This window comes from Brugia malayi (assembly GCF_000002995.4).
Source record: "Brugia malayi strain FR3 genome assembly, contig: Bm_v4_ChrX_scaffold_001, whole genome shotgun sequence".
In the NCBI taxonomy this organism is placed as follows: Eukaryota; Metazoa; Nematoda; class Chromadorea; order Rhabditida; family Onchocercidae; genus Brugia; species Brugia malayi.
In genome coordinates, this window is record NW_025062479.1 from 5,406,979 (window position 1) to 5,427,916 (window position 20,938).

Genomic DNA, 20,938 nt, shown 5'->3' on the forward strand with positions numbered 1-20,938 from the left:
ATCTATTACACTTATTAATTTTGACCAATATTATATGATGACCTAGAATTTCAACAATTTTCTGATGATATTCTTGGGAAAAATATGGGTGGACAATAGATAATTGTAAGGGAGAGATGAAGAGTAGGAAAGAAGGAAAAGGAAGAGATGGAAGGGTTCAGCCGAAGTTGTTTTGCGGAGTTGGGGTAAGAACGAGGAGCAATTGGGATATTCCTTTTTGACTGCGTTTTCATCGAATTATATAAGTGACTTGTTGTAGGTCAGCGACGTGACCCAGATATACCATTTTACCCGACAGATAAATTTCCCAATTTAATTTCTCTAATTTCACCTCACATTTTTTTATGTGGGCTTTTTGTACAAACTGTCATTGCACCATCGTGCTATAATATTACCATTACTTCCATTATTATTATCGTTACTATTTTAAGTTGAACATCCCCTTTGGAATGTTGTGAAAAAAAAAATTTCTGAAAATTGCTTAGGAGTTCAGAGTACACTATCAAACGAATTTCATTTTCGCGAATGAATTTATTCTATGATTTTGATTGTCACACAAGCACTCGAGGCTTTTTAGGACGAAGTTTTATGAAAAATTCGTAAGTTGTATTTATTTCTCGATTTAAAAATCTAGAAGAAGATTTCGATCTATATTAAATTTTGTCTCATGTACTTATCATAAATTTTCTGATGATCATAAATACGTTGCAAAAATTTTTCTCTCTTCCGCGAATTGACAATTTGGTAATGTTGAGCAAACTTTCAGAAACATTACAGTTCTATAAATGAAATGTCTGCGTTTTAGAGATTTCGCTTATTACGTGTGATATGCATAATAGGAACAGTACAGTGCCAATTTTTTTTTAACATCAAATAGTAATAGTGCATGAAAATTTAAATTAGCTTTAGTGTTTTTTGTCTAACTTTCAGTATTTATTTCCAAACGAGCTGAATATTCCAACAAAATATGTTCTGTTCCTTTTTGTTCCGTTGGGTCTGATAAATAAAACAGAAAGATTGACATAGGATATTTTTAAAATGCCGAATCGAATTAAGTTTTCATCACTCTCAGTTAGATCGTTTTAGTGATTTTCGGTACGTGATTTTTCGGGAATTGGTTTGACCAAACATCAAAGCAGTCCTTAGTGTGCATGGATTCATTTTAGCTGCTGTTAAAACCTAATTTCAAAATAACACTTTCGATTTTTTTCTCCTTATTTTCAACAAACGGTTTTTTTTTTTAACCACCACTCACTATTCCTTGTCAAATGAGTGATATGATTTATCGAAGCATCAGCAATTTTCGATCTATTTTGATCTAGCTAATGAAACCTACAGAGATTTTGTTCAACTTTTATCAAACCACTCTTGTTAAATGTTTTTGATAACGTTTAACCTCCAGCAGTTATTAGTTTTGAGGCCTCTTTTGGTAATTATCTATGTAATAAAAATTTTAATAAATTTAATATAGAAAAAAAACTTCTATCCTCACATATATAAATTAGTTTAGACGCAATTTCCAGACCAAAACAAAAAGATTTTAATAATATTTTAGTCCAAACATTATCCACTTATAGGGGACATTATTGATAGTGCTGAGTTATCCCTTTTTCTTACTCCAGCGCAGAAGAAATCATTAAAATTATCAGTATTTTTTTACCATTGTTTGTTGTCGATTTTATTGTTCTGTAATTTCTTTCTTACATTCGTTTTTGAAATCTTCAGAAATTGGGATCCGAAATTTTCGAAATATGAAAAGCAGAAGATGAAAGGCATCTTGAAGTGTTCATCAATTTATTATTTTCATCAGAACTATACAATTTATTCGATGCAGTTGATTTAAGAAACAGTAAAATTAGACACTTGGAATTCTTGATGGATGTTTGTTATCATGAGCACCTTTCCGAAGTATGGTTTCTTCCATTTCGATATATAAAAATTTTTGTTTTTAAGATGCGTCAGTCGTTTGGAATTGTCCTTGACGACGGAATAATGGCAATAAAAAGTGTTCTCGTTTCCGTAGATCATACATTCCGTGAAATAAACCCGTGGAAGTTAGTTATAGGAACTGCTGTTAGTGTCATTCTTTTGCAGCGTATCCAACGTATATGGCGTGCATCGGAGCAACCAATACATTTACGGTAAGTTTGAGGATCCACCATGTTTACTTATAAAGTCAGTTTAGATTTAGCTTGACCAAAGTTTGGTTCAATTCATATGTTTGATTAGCAGTTGGCTAGAATTGTGGTTTTGTTTGTTTTTTTTTTTTGACCTGTCTGACTTTCATTTATGTGAGAGTTTTGGAAGAAAGTTATGTTTGGTTTTTAATCTTCCTTTGAGTGTCGAAACTGTTTACGTCTGCTATTAGTTTTGAAATGATTTTGCTTGGTTAAGGCAACTTTTCTAAATTTCAGGCTCCTGGGCAAAGTGTTTTCTGTAATTTGTTCATTACCTTCCATACGAAAAAGATTTGAAAAAGAGCTGGGTTGCACTCAGCAGAAATTTTTTCGCGAAATTCATAAGTGTGATAATACTGGTCTCTTCTTTTTTATGCTTCCCGAAAGTGGCATGGATAGTGTAGAAATTATTAGTATAGCAGGTACATTTCTTTAAAACTCTGTTGTGGATAGTTGATTTCTTTGATATATGAAGGAATTTGTTATATTCACATTTTAGAACAGTATGACGCAATGACAGAGCTAAATGTATTATCCGGTAAAGTGAGTGGTGCCGTGTACACTGACCAAAACAGTAAGCAAAGCGACCTACTTTCGAAAGTAATATTCATTCATTTCAAAAACTTTTTAAAGATTTGGTGAAAAAACCTTTTTTATGTAAGCAGTGTGATGTGAACAAAGTTTATTGTTATTACAATTATTATTACTCTCATTATTATTATAGATTTTTGACATTTATGCATATGCAAATCCACTTCATCCAGATATCTTTGCCGGATGTCGGAAAATGGAAGCTGAGATTGTTCATATTGTTGGAAATTTATTTCATGGAGGATCGAATTGTCGTGGAACGGTATACTTAAACCATGTTTATATACTTTTATATATACTTAAAGTATAATTAAACTATGTTTAAAGTCGTAGAAAATGGAAAGAAGAAATTGTGAATTTTTGGGAAGGTTGAAATTTCATACTGGAATTTTTAGTTTGAGAGAATGAAAGATCTGATATTTTGCTGTTTTTATAGGTAACATCTGGTGGAACTGAGTCAATTTTATTGGCAATGCTTTCTTACCGTAATTATGCAAGTGTTAAGGGTATATCGGAACCAGAGATATTAGTTCCGATCACTGCACATGCAGCATTCGACAAGGTTGATTTTTTCTTGGAGATTGCTGGTGCTCAAAAGCAGATATTACAACCACAAATTTCTGTTTTATTTTTGAGACTTTTTGTAAAATGTTTTTGTTTCATGATTTCTTCAGGCAGCTCATTTGTTTCGTATGCGGATACGACATATACCTGTTGGAAATAATCAAAAAGTAGATATAGATAAAATGAAACAGGCTATATCTAGTGACACATGTGTCGTAAGTTTTATCGAAAGGCATTACTGGATGTACTTTTTGAATTTATAGGATTTGTGCTAGATATTTCAGAATTGACTGCACGAGTTTTTTTTTTTTTTTTTTTTTATCTCTTCCAACTTTTTCAGCTGGTTGGGTCAGCACCAAACTTTCCAACTGGTACAATGGATGACATTGAACAAATTGCACAAGTATATTTAATTATGTAAATGGATGTAGATGTTTGAAAGTGTCCTAATTGTTTGGAGATGGATTTGAATGATATTGCGAATTGGTGAATAGTCACCTTTTTTCATTCTGCTTTATATGCGATATCATATTTGTGATTTGAAATGAAAGGAATCTTTTTCCAGCTTGGGCAAAAGTATAATATTCCTGTACATGTTGATGCATGTCTAGGTGGCTTCTTAATAGTTTTTATGGAAGAATGTGGCTATCCGTTAATGCCGTTTGATTTTCGTCTGTCTGGTGTTACATCAATTTCATGTGATACCCACAAGGTTTGTGTTCTTTTTAGAAATTTACGTTGTGCGCTATATTTATAGTTTTGTTTTGCTACTCGGGAAAAGGCATTCCTAACTTGCTCTCAAAAAACGAGTATAGGTCGAAATCGATTTCAGTATGGATATGCTCCAAAAGGATCCTCAGTAATACTTTATCGGGAAGGAAAGTATTTGCATCATCAATATATGTGTTTTCCAGAGTGGACTGGAGGTATATATGCTACACCCACTTTTGCAGGTATTATTTCTTTCTGCTAAGTGATATGCCTCAAATGATTCTTCTTTTGCAATTTTATAAAGGGACAAATTGTTGTTTGAAACACTAATTGATAAAATCTCTAGAAGAGTTTTGAAACTAATTTCTTTGGGAAATCTCTCATAGATTTATATTTAGGAAGTCGTTCTGGTTTAGCAGTATCGTTAGCTTGGGCTACTTTACTTTCTTTTGGACGTTCTGGTTATGTGCAGCGAACAAGGGAAATTATTAAATGTGCTCGCCGAATTAGTTCTGCCATCATGGTAATTTTTCAGAGGGTGGATAATTCCTGAACAAACTAATGGTTCATGAGAAATAGATTGAAATTCCCTGGATATCTTTTTTAAGTAATTGCCTTTTTAACGAACCATGAAATCTCATTTAACTTTCAATTACTCGAAGTTTCATACAAATGCATTATCTAGTTTGCTTAAAAAACTCGGACTTTTGTATATATCTGAAATATCTCTATCTTTAAAAGTCGACCTTTTAATTTCTTCAGCAACTCAAGTAGACAGAGTGGTTCTTTGTCATTTTAGAATGACATTGATGGTCTTCGTCTTCTCGGTTCACCTGATATATCCATTGTAGCGTTTACTAGTGATGTTTTCAATATTTACGCCCTTGTGGATGATATGTCTGCTCTTGGCTGGAACTTGAATTCTATCCAAAATCCTGCTGGGCAAGTTCTTGAAAAATCTTTGCATTATGAGTCAGAATTCGTCGCAAAAATCTGAATAATTTACAGAAAAATGTTTCAAAAATGCATGAAACAACAACACTGATGTTTAATATCACGAAATAAGTTCAAAAAAGTGCATTTTATTTCTTAAAGCCTTTTTATTTCAGAGCACATATTTGTGTTACCTATAATACAGTACTTGCTAATGCATGGCGAACATTCATAGATGATTTACGAAAAGTTGCTTTTGCTTTGATGAATGATCCAGATAGAGAAAAATATTCCAATATGGTATTTCTCAAGAAATAGAAATTATTTTTGAATTGTTTTATTGATTCAGTAAGTAAAAACATTGTTTGCTGTTGTTTATGCCAAGACATCGTAAGACGTTGGTTGGGTTTATTCTGATTATTTCCTGTGTTTTCTCTAGTCTTCGAATCCCATTTTTTTCTGCATGCGTGCATTAAGACATGTTTGAAATAGTTGTGAATATCTTAATTATATACATCTATTACATTTTTTGAAAATTAAATGAAGAATGACAGCGAAATGAAAATTAAGAATTAATTTTGATCTTGCAGGCTGCTATATATGGTCTCACAGCAAATATTCCGGATAAACAGCTTATCAGCAACTTAGCTTATTGCTACCTAGATGCGTGTTACACTGCTCCATCGCTGGAAGCACCAAAATGTTGATGTGTTGTTCCTGTGAAAATCTAATCTATTTTTTTTATCGACGTTATTTATTATAATTTTTAATGCTAAGCGTTTGTATGTTTGCCATCCTTCCTGCTTTATTTGCTCTATATTCTTTATTTCGTGTGATTTCTCATACTCTTTCGAAATTGAAAATGTCATATTAATTTGATAAATTATGTGCGCACCGTTCGGTAATTGTTGATAAATAAAGGCAGGCCGACCGGTCCATTTGGCTTATATAAAAGTAAAGAGTGAAGATGAATTCAAGAGTATTTCAGTATTCTTATATTCTTCCCTACAAGTTTTTCAACGCTCTTACGTCTTTATTGTCCATTTTTCTTACTATTATTGGTGCTGAAACATTTTTGGATTTCATATTAAATTGCTGTTTTCTTGCCGTCTAATAAAAGTACTCTTATAGTTTACAGTAAGTTGTTCGTTCAGGATCTATTAGATTGACATAGTTGTTAGGATTTCAATCGGCTGAGACTACCAAACTTCCCGCTATGTTGATAACTTACTGCCATATGAAAGTAGTAAATTTGCGGAAGCATTTATACTTAATATATAAATAAGTTTTCTTTTGCGTGGATTTAGTACACTGATCAAAGGTGTTGGAAGTTTAGTGCTACTTGTCAGTCTTGCTCCTTCCCCCTCCCCCACCCACCCTGACAGCTTTTTATTAGAGTTATTTGTTTGTTCTTGTTCCCATTCATTACTTTTATTTCTGCGAATTCGATGTAAGAGAGGTGGTTTTGGTGGTTTTGACTTCAAGTTTTCCATATATAATATATATATATAGTATGTGTGACAAGGTTACCGCGTACAATGTTCAGTGATGCATGGAATTGTAATATCTTAAAAGCTTCCATTTCGAAATAATGGAGTGCTGGTAAGTAGTCCTGTCGATACACATTTCTGTTCGTTGCAAACAGGAATCCATTTAGCCTTCAGAAGCAGTAATGAAGGGACTGAGAAGGATAATAGTTGAATACATAAAATACATCAGTCGTAAGGCCTTGAAAGTCAGAAGTTTACCATTACTTTTATCGGATGGTTTCCATGCATAAAGGTGGTTTTGGCTTCAAGTTTTCCATATTCTATGTTTTTAATCCAATTGAAGAATTAAGAAAGATCACCTAATTTTTTTTTGTTATTTGATTGCTCGTGATATCTTGATATAATCATAACGATCATTGTATCACTGTGTAGAGGAGGAGTTCGGGATCAGTACACGGGATGAATACGCGGTGAACACTACAGCACTATACTGTCCAGTGTTAAATATAGTTAGTTCAGTGATTTTAAAATTATTGATCACATGACACAAGCCTCTGAATTTACTAATATGCGTGAATATATATACATGTTACTTTTCTATATGTTCCTTTTCAAGGAATCTTTCTAAGTTTAAGTCAACCGTACGTTTAATGTAGAATAATCACACAGGTTATGTTGCGTTACAGGAATTGGAAACTCATTGGTAATCAAAAAGGCAGTTTCAGGCTCGTTAAGTTCATCTATTGTCACTGATATCAACCAGATAGTTGCATTTTAATTGAACTGACTACACAACATGACGGTGAAACAGTCTTTTTGTTTGTTAGCTGCTGAAACTTTTGAAACTATCTTTTAATCAGTCCGGAAGTTTTTATACATATCTTTGGCTACATATACATCTAGTCTTTTTTATGTACTTCACGAAAGTTTCAACTGATAGCAAGGAGAGTGAAACCGAAACTATTGAAGCTTGATCGAAAATTCCATAATTCATTCACATTTATCTACTGGATGCTACAGATGAAGTTTAAATCTAAGCTTTTAATTATAAAAAAGACTAGTTGTACATATAATGACCATTTGCAAAACAACGGAACGATGTCCCTTTTTTGCGTAAATTTATATCTGTGTTTCCTCGTTGTCATTAATACATATATATCCTGGTATTAGTTGCCTCCTTTGAAAAAGTGAGAGAAATTTATTTAAACGGTCACCTCGTAATTGGGTGATTTAATTCGTGTGACTGTTGAAATCTATATCCTTCAACCGCTCCCTTCTTATTGCAAACCTCTGCCTGTATTGTTTGTGTTCACTTAAATACAACCTGATTTTGAACTATTATTGCTGATCAATTATATTTCTTTTTAATTCAATATTTTATCATAGTTCTTCAAAAATTTTCTTCAGTTCTAGTGTTTTCTATATCGCTCGTTGTTATCGGTAGCTCTTACTAAGTCTTACACATCTTAGATTTTGATAGTTCGCTTGAATTGCGGTATCATTTGTTCCACTAACTAATAACGCTCCTAAAGTTTGTTGTAACTTCAGTGCTTTGAGAAAACGGATAAAAGGAAATTCGGAAATAAAATTTATTATTTTTAGTTACAGGAATTTCGTTCGCTCTGATGAGTCATTTTGGTGATGTGAAAACAAAAATTCAAATGATAAAATAATAAATATTACACAGTTCTGCAGCGAAAATTGAAGATGAATATCTTGAATTCCAACGGTATAAATTTTTGCTCATTTCTTTGATACATTTTAGTATCTATTTCCAAATTATCTTTTATCGGTTTTCTTCAAGCAGTGGAGTTACAGCAAACTTTAGGAGCGCTGTTAGCTATTGAGACAAATGATGAAGATATGCTAAGAATGATACTGTCCAAAACAGACATACCATTTGGTGTCCGGATCAACGATGCTTATCTGGAAGAGTGGACACTACTTGAGTTTGCCCTAATGCTTGGTCATCGGCACTGTGCTGAAGTATTATTGCAAAGTGGAGCTACCATTAATGTTGAATGTGAGTATTACACGATTTCGTGATTATATTTCAGTTCTCTTTTCCTTTTTCGATATCTTAAACGTTCTATGAAATAAAATCGTAAAACTTTTAAACTTTATGATATATTTTTATATTATGATATAAAAACTTTTTATAATATCTTTATAATGTGTTACAATATGTTGCTCATTAAAAAAATGAGATTCGGCTTTTGTCCCATTTGAAAAGATTGATTCTGGAGAGTGAAGGAAATTTTAGTTTGGAATTCTGTCACTAGGATTTAAATGTTTAAGTATATCCGTTAGAACGTCGTTTGCAACAAGTTCAAGAAAACGCCCAACTTATTACTGAAGAAATTCGATTTTTATGGATTACCAACGTTCAAAATGAAGTGAGCAAATTGCATATTATTTTCTATGTTAAATCGAATTTACAAAATTCTAGGCTCGAACCTCAATTCATCAAAATAAAAGAGCACTTGGGAGACACAATTATTTGAGCAAAAATTTTAATATTTCTAATATAATTTTTGATTATTTTTGGTTGTATAGAATATAATTCAGAATTTTGCAGGACAAACACATAAAATATTTAGAGAGACGTCTATCACAAATGGAAAAAATGAAGGCTGTTTTGAAAAATGCTTTTGTTCCTGGACCACCAAATGACGTTGAGGCAGTTGTTTCAGCATCAGATCAGCTAACAGTAACTTGGAAAGATGTTCACCAACATAATGTGGATCTTATTATAAACTACAAAAGTTTGTGTTTGGTAATTCCACCATCAGAATATTAAGTGAAATTATGAAATTAGTTACGAGATTTTATTGAATTTAGAAGACTTTAGTTGAATGGAGCTTATGCGACGATTTCAACAGTATTGAAGGAAGCTTGCTTGTGGACACTGTTCTGAGAAACTATGCAGTGATATCTGATTTAAAACGTGGGTTGAGATATTCTGTGCGCGTTAGTGCTGCATCTATTGGAGGCTTTGGTCATCCAACTCTAGCAACACCTCATTCGCTACTGATTTCAAGTAGTTTATAGAATTTTAATAAAAAATTTGCTTCTAATGTAACTATTTAAATCGATTAAACTCTCATAAATTTTGATTTCATGTTGGGAAGACGTGCCAAACAGCCTGCAGCGACAGTATCACTTAGGTGATATTTCGAAACTTCTTGTAGATGTCGCAAAGTATCGTTCGTCTCCAGTTTGGCAAACATGTGATTAAGTTTGAGTTTAGATTTATCTTTTTTGGGGGACTAGATCGTTTGAACTCTAATTTTGAATAATTATATTGAAAAACTTAATTTTATGTTTCACCTAAAATCAAAAATGATTTACAGTGTTTCCCAAATCAAGTGGAATAAGCGACAAGAAGAAAAGAAGAAATATAAGAAGTCTTTTTGTTAGCGGTTTTCAATCTCTTAAAGTTATTCAGAGGTGCTTGTGAGATTAAATTTTGATATATTAAATGGTTGTTGATATGCAGATTATATGCAGTGTGCATATATAGGCTTGCAAAAGCTTAGTTGTTTAAATTTTCTTTTGACATTCTATTAAGAAGCAATGTGCTTTTTTAACTTCGATGAAAGGTGTCCTTTAAAAATAAGCTTTTTAAGTGCTTAAATTTACGAATCATAAATCTGAATTTGCAAGTTATTTATTATATATTTAAAGTTTTACAGGGGTATCTATTTAGTAAGTATCATATACTCACAAATGAAAGTATGTACTGTTGAAGATTGCCTTCCAGTTATTCTTGTCGATCAAACCCAGTTTTGCATCGAGAAAGTAAGTCTAAATTCTAACTTTCTGGATGTTGCCTAAGTCATAGATTCCTTTAACAGTTGTAGAAAAAAAAAAAAAAAGAAATAAGTTTGAAACTTTAAGTATCTCCCGATGCAAGGTGTTCTATTTTCAGAATGAAATGTACTGGGCGATAAAACTGTCATTGGCCTGGGGTGAAATACAGACTTTACAGGAAGCAAATAATTCAAGCTCGCCAAATTTTCGTAGTAAATTCATTGATGCTGCAATAGAAATGCATACGGCTCTTAGAGTAAAAGATATCGGAAGGTTATTATTTGCCTATGAACCAAAATATGAAACTTTTTTGCAAGTTGAGGTGTTGAAGAACGTTAGACATAAAAGATAGCAAACGTTTAAATTTTCCAGAGTGTATTATCAGCCAATTGTAGACGAAATAAATTCGATTTCTTTTATTGTTACAGTTCGTTTTGTAAACGGATCACAAAACGCTCAGGTATCTTCGAAGTCTTCCTGTTACATTGCAGTTTGATGCTTATAGGATTATTTATTTTTCCTGTTAAAGCGACAAGTAGAAAATATAGAAATCATTTACCGAAGCGCTAGAAGTATTAATGAGGAAGATTGCATAGAGACCCCGTGTATTCGTTTCCTGAAGGAAATTTCAATAGATTGTTGATTCACTGAATTATTTTTCTATAGCCGTAAAATTTTTCTTGAGCATACGTCCCTTCATATTATTTTTTTACCTTGTCTCATTGTTCACAATGAGGCTTTCAGGTCGGATTTTGAAGCTCTATATGTCGCTGGTGGGTGCTTGTTTTGCACTCGGTCATGTTCCTATTTCTATACTGTATGAGGAAATTAAGCGATTTATAGGGTCTGACAACAAAATGGTTGCCTCTGAGTAAAATAGTTCGCAAAAGAGGAGCTTGTCGGGCGATGGATGTGTTGTTGGCAGAAATTTTTAAGATTATCAATTTTTTCGAATCTTCACATGTACGCCTACGAAGAGGACTGTATATATGTTACATGAAACTATATTCATCGATCAGTTCTATAGACGTCGTCGTGCCTCAGTATATACCGTCCATTCTTCCACATGCTTTGATAAGATAACTTTTCATCTTTTTTTTTATTTACTTTATTTATCTCCACTTTTTTCCTGCTGCTTAGTTATTGCCTCACCCTAGCAACCTTAAATCTGAAGTCGTGATTTTTTGCTTCTTAAAGTTACTGATCTGTCGATTTTTTCGGCATCGATGGAAGCCTAAGGTTTGAACTGAAGAAAAGAAAGAACGGATTTAATAAGATTTCCAAACAACCAGTGATTTTGAAGTTTTTTGTTGTCGGTGCTATAAGATATGAGTCTGACAGGGCATAATTATAAATAAAAAGTTCCGAACGCAAGATGGATTTAGATATTATATTGAGAATGAATTTCGACTGATTCATCGACCATTGAATATGGCAATACAAAGATTTTACTAGGATCTTGATGATAGTTAATTATTTCCTTAGGAGGTGCAAGTTTGCTTTCTTTTTTCTTCACATGCACGAAGTTTTCGCGCTTCAAACTTTCCAAGAAAGCTCCCAGTTCGTTTAAATGAGAACATTGTAATTTAATGGTTAAATGCTTCAAAGATATTCTCCGATAAATATAATTTGATAAATGTCTTAAAAAATCATGCTTATTTTTAATTCAAATATATTCAAAATATATTTTGTACAGATAATCCACATATAACGAAAGAAGAATGGGATCTGTTACGATCTGTTGATATTAAAGTCTCAAATTCGCTAACTCCAGTGCAGTTTGTTTTTTACACCGCCCTTGTTAAAGCAGCATCTCGCTTACTTATTGATCTCGAGATTGACATTAATTTCATGCCAAATCAGCGCATCTATCGTTTACAAGTTTTTCAGCCACAGTTCGATGTTTCCTTCATAATTGTAAGTTATTTCTAATGTCGACTTACCAGAAATAAAAATTCAGTCTGTTTTTATAACATGTTTACCATGATTGCACTATCACTAATATTTCTCATCCAAAAGTATAAAGTTACCATGGGTCAACCTTGGTTTGTTCATCTGGACTTTATATTTGTTCGATCTCAAGTTGCTCTTGTAATCTTCGTTTTCTGGATGGAGGAATATCTATTAAATAGCTTGAATATAATTACCTTTATGATTTCATGACATTTCAGACAGATCATCCGAAGGCCTGAAAAGCCGTGACAATTTGTAAAATGTGATTATAATTTATAGAAAGATCAAATCAGATACTCCCTTGTAAATGAACTTCTTTATAGCTATTACCAAAAATCGAAGACGTCTGTACTGTGCGAAGTTATTCATTAATATCGTCTGTACAGAAAGGTTGCTTCACACTTCCACTCCAAGTTTTTGAAGCGAGTAAGTGTCATATTCTGTGATTTTTTAACTAGTGGACGTGGATTTACCTCTCTGTTGTCTATTTTTCGTAGTAGAGGGGAAAAATTCATCTGATAAATAAACCTCGAAATGTCATATTTGCAGACTGTCCAGATTTATAAATTTCACTTTTAATATTAGTCTATCTTATCATCTATGGTGAATTAAACAAGACTATCCTGCCTTGTAGTACAGGTTGAACTGTATGATTTCTTTAAAATACAGTCTGCATTCTTCGTAAAATTTCTTATATCTGTGAGAATACATCAGAAATTTCAGTTCATTTGTGTACATACAATCCAGACTTCATTGGTACCTATTGCCGGCTTTCAGTTTTTATCGAACACTTTTCAACGGTAAACATAGAGTTTTAGGAAAATTTTTAATACTGCTCTCGATGTTTATCCGGTTCCTTCACAGCAGATCACTATAAAACTTTCAGTACATACAATACGAACAGAGGAACAGTTTGCTGGAGAAAGATATTAATATTTACGCTGATGTACTTTCAAAATTGGACGAGTTTCGACACAGGTCTTTTATAAGAAAAGAAACAAAGTTGATTTCTTTATGAGAAACCTAATAGCTTTTATGTTAGCATACCTCTAGGATATTTCGATTTCCTGTTTTAGATTAGAAAGCACTTGGAAATCAGTAAGGTGGATTGGTGATGTTGCTTCTATCGCACGAGATAAACGTACGAAAGGTGTTGTATCAATGAAACGTTTGTTTGCAGTTAGCAACGGAATGAATGACGAAGTTCGTCACAATGAACAAGGAACAACAAGCGACAAACAAGTAACGCCTACTTCTGAAGATCCTTCTACATCTGTTATGATTATAAGGACACGACATAATAGTAGCTGAATGGTTCATTCTTTTCACAACTAATATTAAAGCTGTTCACACACTGCAGGATTCAACGGACTCAAGTACATTATATTTTGATTTTTCTTACATGTGGCCACAAAGCATCATCTCATCAACCAATTCGCTCACTGGACTTTGGCTCCGCAATTGTTCCCAACCAAAAAAAACCCCAACCACAAGAGTAATTAAAGTTCATGCTGCTTACCAATGCGGTTTCACTTGTTCAGTCCGTCTTCAGATAGCACCAACAACTACTGCTAGCGAGATTGTTGCCTTGGTTACTGAACGATTAGCCAAAGCAGCTACAGAATCTGGAAAAAGGTTCGAATCCAAGGACCCAGAAGATTTTTGCTTGACAGTAGTCGTCGGGTCCCGAGAACGCAGACTACGAGATGATTTTCCACTCATGAAATTGCAGAATCCCTGGGGTGATGGACGTCTGTTTGTAAGACGTCGCGACAGTGTCCTGGCAGCTTTGCAAAGAGGTAATGAAACAGCTGTTTGAAGAATAATGATCTATTATTGTACGACCAAATCATTGTGTTTGTTGACCATTTCATGTGTTGTAAATACACCGTCCACTGTCAGACATTGTTGTACTTGTATACTTCAGTTAGAAAGAAGCAGGTGCTTAAAAATATAACTGAATTAAAAGCATCTGAATTCTAGAACTGGACGATATACAAAGCAGTCAAGGAAATAGTGATATATGTGTTTTACGGATATGGACGCTAACCAAAAAAAGGTAATTGGATTGGCGTCACTGAAATAATTATAACTGAAATACTGAAAAAAGGAAAGCATTGAATGGAAAAACAGTGATACAGAAACGTCACGGAAAAGGACTGACATTGACCTAAAAACTATACAATAAAATGAAATCTGATAAAGATAAACAGTAATGACGATCAGTCACTTATAACACCATAATGAAACATGAGTTTTTTTGAACATGACCAGGTATCTGTGAATGACAAAATAAGGAAAAAGACAATATCACTATAACCAAAACAATCCTGTCTTTCAAGAAATTAGAGGATGATAGACCAAACAAGTCTGGGAAATATTATTACGAAGCACCACAAAATGAGGAGTGATGAAGTCTCTTCAATTTTTCTCTTGAAATCGCGGACCAGCAGCTCATTGCGAAATCTGTGATGGGACAACAAAAATTGCAAAAAAAAAAAAAAAAAAAAAAACGCCTAGTGACTAAAGTTATTGCAAAACGAATTAAATACCCAACAAATTACCCTGTTTTCTTGCTACTTTTATTCAATATTTCGTGCTTCCAACTATTAAAGTTTCAAAGTTGTTAAAATTACATGGCCTGAAATGGATGTTTGAAACTCTAACCTAAGATACTAGGGAGAAAACATACGGCAGAGCACAGGACATGTAGCGAAACGTTGATGCAGTTCAGTGTTTTAATGCCAGAAAAAGTTTTCAATTCATTGAAATTTGGGAAATTCTTGAATATATTCACATCAGATATTATCAGATGGCTCTCAAAATATGGAACTATATCTAAGATGAAATAAGATGAAAATGTTGAAATTACATTGTTTCCAACTAAATGGATGTTTCATGTCATAAGCTTGACATAAGAATTATAATTTGATACATCCCTTTTCAAGATCTCACGCACCGGTCCCATCACACGTTCGAATCGTGCTCGATCTAATTTTACACATTTCAAAGGTGTTTTTGCAATTACGGTTGCAGCTCGAGGTCGATCTAAAAGAAGCGCTATCTCGCCTGAAAAAAGTAAACCTTAGAATTTATACAAATTCTGCCTGCATCCTGAATAACAGGAACGATAACGCATCGACACTTAGAATGTATCCTTTTCTTTCCTTGGAATGTTTCAAGGGCAGTCTCAGTCGGAAAACTTATGAGACTAAATAATTTTCAAAACAAAACGTCAAGAACTTGCCAAAGTAATCGGACGAGGACAAATGTCCGACGATTTCAAAAGGTGCGTCGTCACTTCGTTTCTGCAATACATCTGCCTGTCCTTCCACAATAATGAAAAACTCATCACCAGGATGTCCCTTAATTCAAAAAAAGAATTAGAAGTTCACCAGTTTGTGAAATATAAGTGAGAATATAATGTGAAGAAAACCATTTCCTATTTTAAATATATAAAAAATGCTAAGTACATAAAGATGTTCCCCAAACGGTTCAAACGTAAAGCCAGTAATGTTCCAAACGGAATGAATGCTTTTTCTTTGTCAAGAATGAACTTTATGGACAAATTTTATGAAAAATGAAAAGGTTTTGAACGAAAAAGAAAATAATTTGTAATCTTAAAAATAAAAAATGAGACAGTACATGCGAACCAAACCTGTTCGACGACACGTGTTCCTGGCTCGAAATCACATCTCTCTAAAGCATCAGCAACATTCGCTCGTTCCCACTTGTCGAGATCAGCTAAAAATTAATCGAGTCTAAATATAAAGTTCTTAAAACTTAGTCACACATGAATGAAATCTCAAATTGAAATTCTCTGAAATTTCCTAAAGTCTTAATTTAAAAAAAAAAAAAAAGTACAACACTAACACTGGATAACTACTACTAACGCATATATCGAATAATCTAAGGTCATAATATAGCAGTAGGCTGCCAGCTTCTTCATCTACCAGCAAGACAAAGCAAAGTAAGCGAAAACGACCTACACAGTATTTGAACTTTCGACAGAAATTCATCATAAAGCTTCCTCTTCCGCATTGTGGATCCCATGAGGATCTGTCTATAAGTAATACGATCAATAGCCCAACATTTCACTACATCAGATTTAGCAACTACTGTTGCTGCACGTGGAGTCCCATAGATTAGAGCGAGTTCACCGAAACTACCACCTTCTTTGATGGACAGTGCATATTCACCATTTACAAATACATCTACCTGGAAAGAATTACTAAATAAAGCAACAAATTGCGAGCCTCCATTTTCATAAAATTTCAGCATAAAATGCTATTTATTTGCATGCAAATCCCGATTCACGAATTTTCTACGGTAATATAAGGAAAGAGTTTCAGTGAAGATTAAAGATTAAAATGAGAGAAAAAAGGAGGAAGTAAGAAATTATAAAAAGGACCGATGGCGAAGACACAAGTAGTTTTTTCTGCAACAGAAGATCAAGATAAGCAGCATTTGACTAGTGAAATGAGCTATAAAGAAGTGTTTAGAAAGCTTACTTCACCAGAATCAATCACATAGAAATTATCGCCTTCTTCTCCTTGCTCAATGATAGTTTCGTTCTTTTTCTTTTCAACAGGAAACATAGCATCAAATATAGCTTTTTGTTCGTCTCCCTAAAGACAATTTAGTTTCACTTCTGCAACATTACGGTTTTTGCAAGTGGAGAAAGTACTTTCAAATTTAAAATCCGGATTCACAAAATCAGATTTTAAGTAAATAAAAATATTACTCTTTCTCTATTTAACAAATGAAAACAAAAAAGGAGACACACCATCATTTCTTTACATCATTTATAAGGTCTCAGGCTAAAATAATGACCCTTCTCTCACGGTTCAAAATACGACTTCCCTTGATTTGCTGTAACTTGTCCCAGACGACAAATTTAAGTGAAAATAGATTTTCATTGTTTTAAAACGTGCCAAAATATGAAACAAATTCGCTTAACATCTCGAACTATTAATTCGCTCTTCTTTAAAGATCGCTGATATTTCAGGGATACTGTAAAGATAAAACTCCTAATCTTTTGAAGGTACTCAGATAACGAAGAACGAAAGTGAATGAGTTCCAAATGAATGAAAAAAAAATAGAAGCAGAAACAAACTTCAAGATGCGAAAAGAGAATATTTCTGCACATTGCTGCTTCCAGTGCCCTTCGAGTTTCGTCGTCTTTAGGTATCACAACTTTATCATAATTCGCAGCTTCATTTTCATCGGGAACCTATAAGAATTCGAAATGGAAATGAACGCTAAACCAAATACACTGCAGCCAGATTCTTCACAAATTTAACGAAAAACAAACCTCCGCACTAACAGCAAGACGTCGCCGGTTCCCCTGTTGTATTTTTGGTGGTTCATCAATGGTGTCATCATCATCTGCTGCTGCTTCTGCTCGTGGAATTGACACCTGCAAGAACAGTAATAACAAAACCCACAACCTGTACGAAAGCCGCAACAATGGGATCAGGAAAATCTGTGTGTCATAAAAGCTTATTAGCTACTCTCCACTTCATAAACAAATGTTGGGCGTTTTTGGGTCTTTTTAGTGAACAAATAAGGAAGGAAAGGATGTGTACCACAGGAGTTTTGTCGCCGAGCTTCTGGCTCTGAATAGCATTAGCTGCACAGGCAGTGGTAATAATAGAGGTTGCAGATGTAGCAGAAGCAGCAGTAGCAGCACCTGCACTCATGTTGCGACGCCTTTTCAAACTCAAATGTTGTCCCATTTTCAAAATTAGTAATCTGGAATATGCCTACATAAACCACAAATGGGCAGCCAAAAATGCGCCGATTGACCGATTCTCATGTGCGTTTTCGGCTCTCTTGCAGTTGGTGCCTATGTGTGTTATATATATATATATATGTGTACGTCCGTGCACCCGTACCCTAACAATGGTCGTCAACAGCAGCAAATAACGCTTGCGAGTAGAGCAATAGGAAAAAGCAACGAGAGCTGCAGCAGCTTCATACTACCCACCGATCAATGCAGCATTTATTTGCTTCGTCAATCATCATCCCGCTCGATTTCATTCCGTCGTTTTCAAAATACACAAACTTCCTCTTTTACCTACTGCAGCCTCACTCTAGTCCTTACTTTAACTCTACTTTCTATTTCAACGGGGCTAAGCGCAGAACAGATCGAACCTCCATTATAAAAACATCCTTCCATCTTATTAGATCGCTGAGAAAATGGGTAACGTGCATCAGTAACAAACAGTTTGGGGTTATACGTTATATCTATCTAAAGTGAAAAAAAGAGTTGTAGTAATACTTATGAATATGGTATGCAGTATAGACTGATTAGTGTTACTATAACAACTCTCGTTATTTCACTTATTAAATTACACAATTTGATGAAATGCATCAACCATCTGGCTGCCTTTCAGAAAAATGAACGTTTAGTTATAAGAACATCCTTCCATCTTATTAATTGTAAATTCCTAATCACCTAATGATACTCAAAGCATGATTCACATGAACAAATTTATGAAAATTAGACATATTCACGGACATAAATAAATAAATGTAGATGCAAATACACAATATGAGTTCCGTATTCTACGAAAAGGAATCTGAACGTTCAAATTATCACTTGATAACACAAAACACAACAAATTTGAAATAATTCAAATTATCAAGTTAAAATATTTAACTTCACAAAATAGAAACTAGTTTTCAAATTAGTATAATTTTTTTTGAATGACATTTTACCGAAAGCCCTCCTAGAAGCCAAACAAAATAAGTTCTCCTATGATCAAAAGTCTCGAGAGCAAATTCTAATTATTCAGACTCTGAGTATGATTACTCTTTTCTTGCAAAACAAACAAAAAATCTGCGAAGACATCATTTACGTGAGATATACATGAAACAGATATTACCTATGTCTCGTTTAAATTGCTCAGAAAGGCATTAAAAAGCAAAGGAATATTGAAAATCAAATTACACGTCCTAAGCTATCTAAAATGGTTTCCAAAAAGCATGCGCTAGTCAGAAAATCAGTAATCCGGTGATGGAATGCTTTCAACAAGTTAGTAAGGTACAAACGACCACTAAAAATTCCCATCTTCCTTTTCAATTGAATAATGCTCTAAACAACACGAAAAATATTGCCAGGCACGATAGTGCAGCAATTTTGGAAATTGCATATTGTAATGAAAATGAGAAAAAATTTAATGAAGCTTCCAATAATGGCATACTTTACTTCAAAAATGTACAGAAACTTTACACATCAGCAGCCAGTGAGGAATGTCGGAGAGTACAACTAAAATTTGTTCCCTGTAATCCTTAAGAGAAAAAAACCAAAACCTCCACATCAACTTCAGCTTCGCCATACCTATCAATCCAGCTTCTCTGACCACAAACTTGATATAAAATATCAATAACATGCCTGAGATCGTTGATTATACAACTTTTCGAAATGTTCTTTGAGGAATAAGATCGGATTTTCAGGTTTGTTTATACACAAGCTAACAATCGCTTCTTTGACCAACTGCTGAATATTATGTCGTTGCACATAGGCTTGACACTGAGCTAGCTGCGCCTCTTCACTGCTGCCCCCGGATGCCATATCCAAAGTAAACTAAAATTTGAAACATAAATACTATATCCTGATGAGCCAGAATACGATAACACGACTGTCATTAGAGAAACTAATAAGTGTGCGTAGTAACACATTCCCACAATCCAACCAGCGTACCGCATGCATTCTTGTTGTATCTAATATTTTATAGTACAACACTGTATTTATACCTAGTATTTGAAAAACTGTTTTTTGGTACACTTGATGACTTATTTGCACAGAATTTCCATTATGTAACCTAAATAATGATCAACACTGAATAAGCGAACGAATCCATGCATGCAACCCCAATCTTCCAGAGATGTTTTGCAAACACAGAAGATCTAACAATCAAGTACAATTCCTAAATGATACACGAAAAGTATCGAGAAAATGCCTAACGATGAATATTATATGAAGGAAATCCTATTTACGCGTATTTAATGCAATGCATATAATCTCTAGTCATAGAAACTGTATAAAATCGAAGTGTGCTGCTATTTTAATAAGTGTAGGCCAATTCCTGCCCAACAGTGAAGTCGAAGAGTCATTTACTTTGACCTCTTATGACTCTTGTGACATCATGTAAATATGTTAGAACGAGAAAATCAAACAATAACATGGGAAAACATTACAAGAAATAGACAAGTGCGAAAAATAAAAGACAGTGAAAAAAAAAAGTGGCAACGAAAAAAGATAAAGGAGAGACTATTTCTGGATAAGAGTAATTTACCTTTACCAAACATCTTATATCCACCAACAAACAAGTACGACAAAAAACATGGACATCATTGACGTCCATATGTTTCATGCGTATCACAGATGCTTTTTAAATTCATCACTCTGCATTACCTCTAATGACTAAAAAATGTCTGTCCAGTTTGATGTCGAATTACTCAACCAACATTATTCACGACAACAAAACACCTGCTAACAATAATTGCATAATTATTACACAGTAACTGTTATGAGATTTAAAATGGCTTCCTTTATTTTTGATACGTTTCGTTCCTGACTATAAACGCTCTCAGCCAATGATGGTCCTTTAATAAGACCTAACAAAGAGAAGCAGTAAACTGTGAAGCTTTAATGCTGTTATCTAAGGAGGATAATTTAAATGGCAATCTGTGCAACCG

The 20,938-nt window shown here is 33.7% G+C and overlaps 3 protein-coding genes across 5 annotated transcripts; 2 read left to right on the top strand and 1 right to left on the bottom strand.

Annotated features, from left to right (window-relative positions):
* Window positions 1-1,953: 1,953 nt before the first annotated feature.
* Window positions 1,954-5,683, top strand: Bma-spl-1 (Uncharacterized protein; the record flags this gene model as incomplete). The annotated part of the gene is made up of 13 exons (XM_001899255.1): window positions 1,954-2,141; window positions 2,415-2,599; window positions 2,677-2,777; window positions 2,902-3,030; window positions 3,205-3,330; window positions 3,443-3,547; window positions 3,673-3,735; window positions 3,898-4,044; window positions 4,165-4,285; window positions 4,442-4,566; window positions 4,843-4,985; window positions 5,153-5,276; window positions 5,567-5,683. The coding sequence occupies 13 exons, from the start codon at window positions 1,954-1,956 to the stop codon at window positions 5,681-5,683; spliced, it is 1,674 nt and encodes a 557-aa protein (XP_001899290.1).
* Window positions 5,684-8,173: 2,490 nt separating this feature from the next.
* On the top strand, window positions 8,174-14,051 carry Bm5275 (Uncharacterized protein; the record flags this gene model as incomplete). 2 transcript variants are annotated; one of them, XM_001899254.1, is made up of 16 exons in its annotated part: window positions 8,174-8,195; window positions 8,295-8,489; window positions 8,765-8,862; window positions 9,045-9,231; window positions 9,318-9,506; window positions 9,820-9,916; window positions 10,162-10,267; window positions 10,398-10,552; window positions 10,652-10,739; window positions 11,123-11,270; window positions 11,976-12,196; window positions 12,556-12,658; window positions 12,956-13,032; window positions 13,119-13,210; window positions 13,309-13,474; window positions 13,593-14,051. In XM_001899254.1, 16 exons carry the CDS (start codon window positions 8,174-8,176, stop codon window positions 14,049-14,051), a joined length of 2,403 nt encoding a protein of 800 aa, XP_001899289.1. The 2 variants fall into 2 exon arrangements, with proteins under 2 accessions (XP_001899289.1, XP_042929645.1); XM_043073711.1 differs by having other exon boundaries at window positions 13,785-14,051.
* Window positions 14,052-15,128: 1,077 nt separating this feature from the next.
* On the bottom strand, window positions 15,129-17,970 carry Bma-kin-2 (Uncharacterized protein; the record flags this gene model as incomplete). 2 transcript variants are annotated; one of them, XM_043073712.1, is made up of 8 exons in its annotated part: window positions 15,129-15,301; window positions 15,480-15,597; window positions 15,891-15,976; window positions 16,222-16,450; window positions 16,744-16,860; window positions 17,349-17,465; window positions 17,547-17,651; window positions 17,821-17,970. In XM_043073712.1, 8 exons carry the CDS (start codon window positions 17,968-17,970, stop codon window positions 15,129-15,131), a joined length of 1,095 nt encoding a protein of 364 aa, XP_042929646.1. The 2 variants fall into 2 exon arrangements, with proteins under 2 accessions (XP_042929646.1, XP_042929647.1); XM_043073713.1 differs by lacking the exons at window positions 17,547-17,651; window positions 17,821-17,970 and having other exon boundaries at window positions 17,349-17,381.
* Between the last annotated feature and the right edge of the window lie 2,968 nt (window positions 17,971-20,938).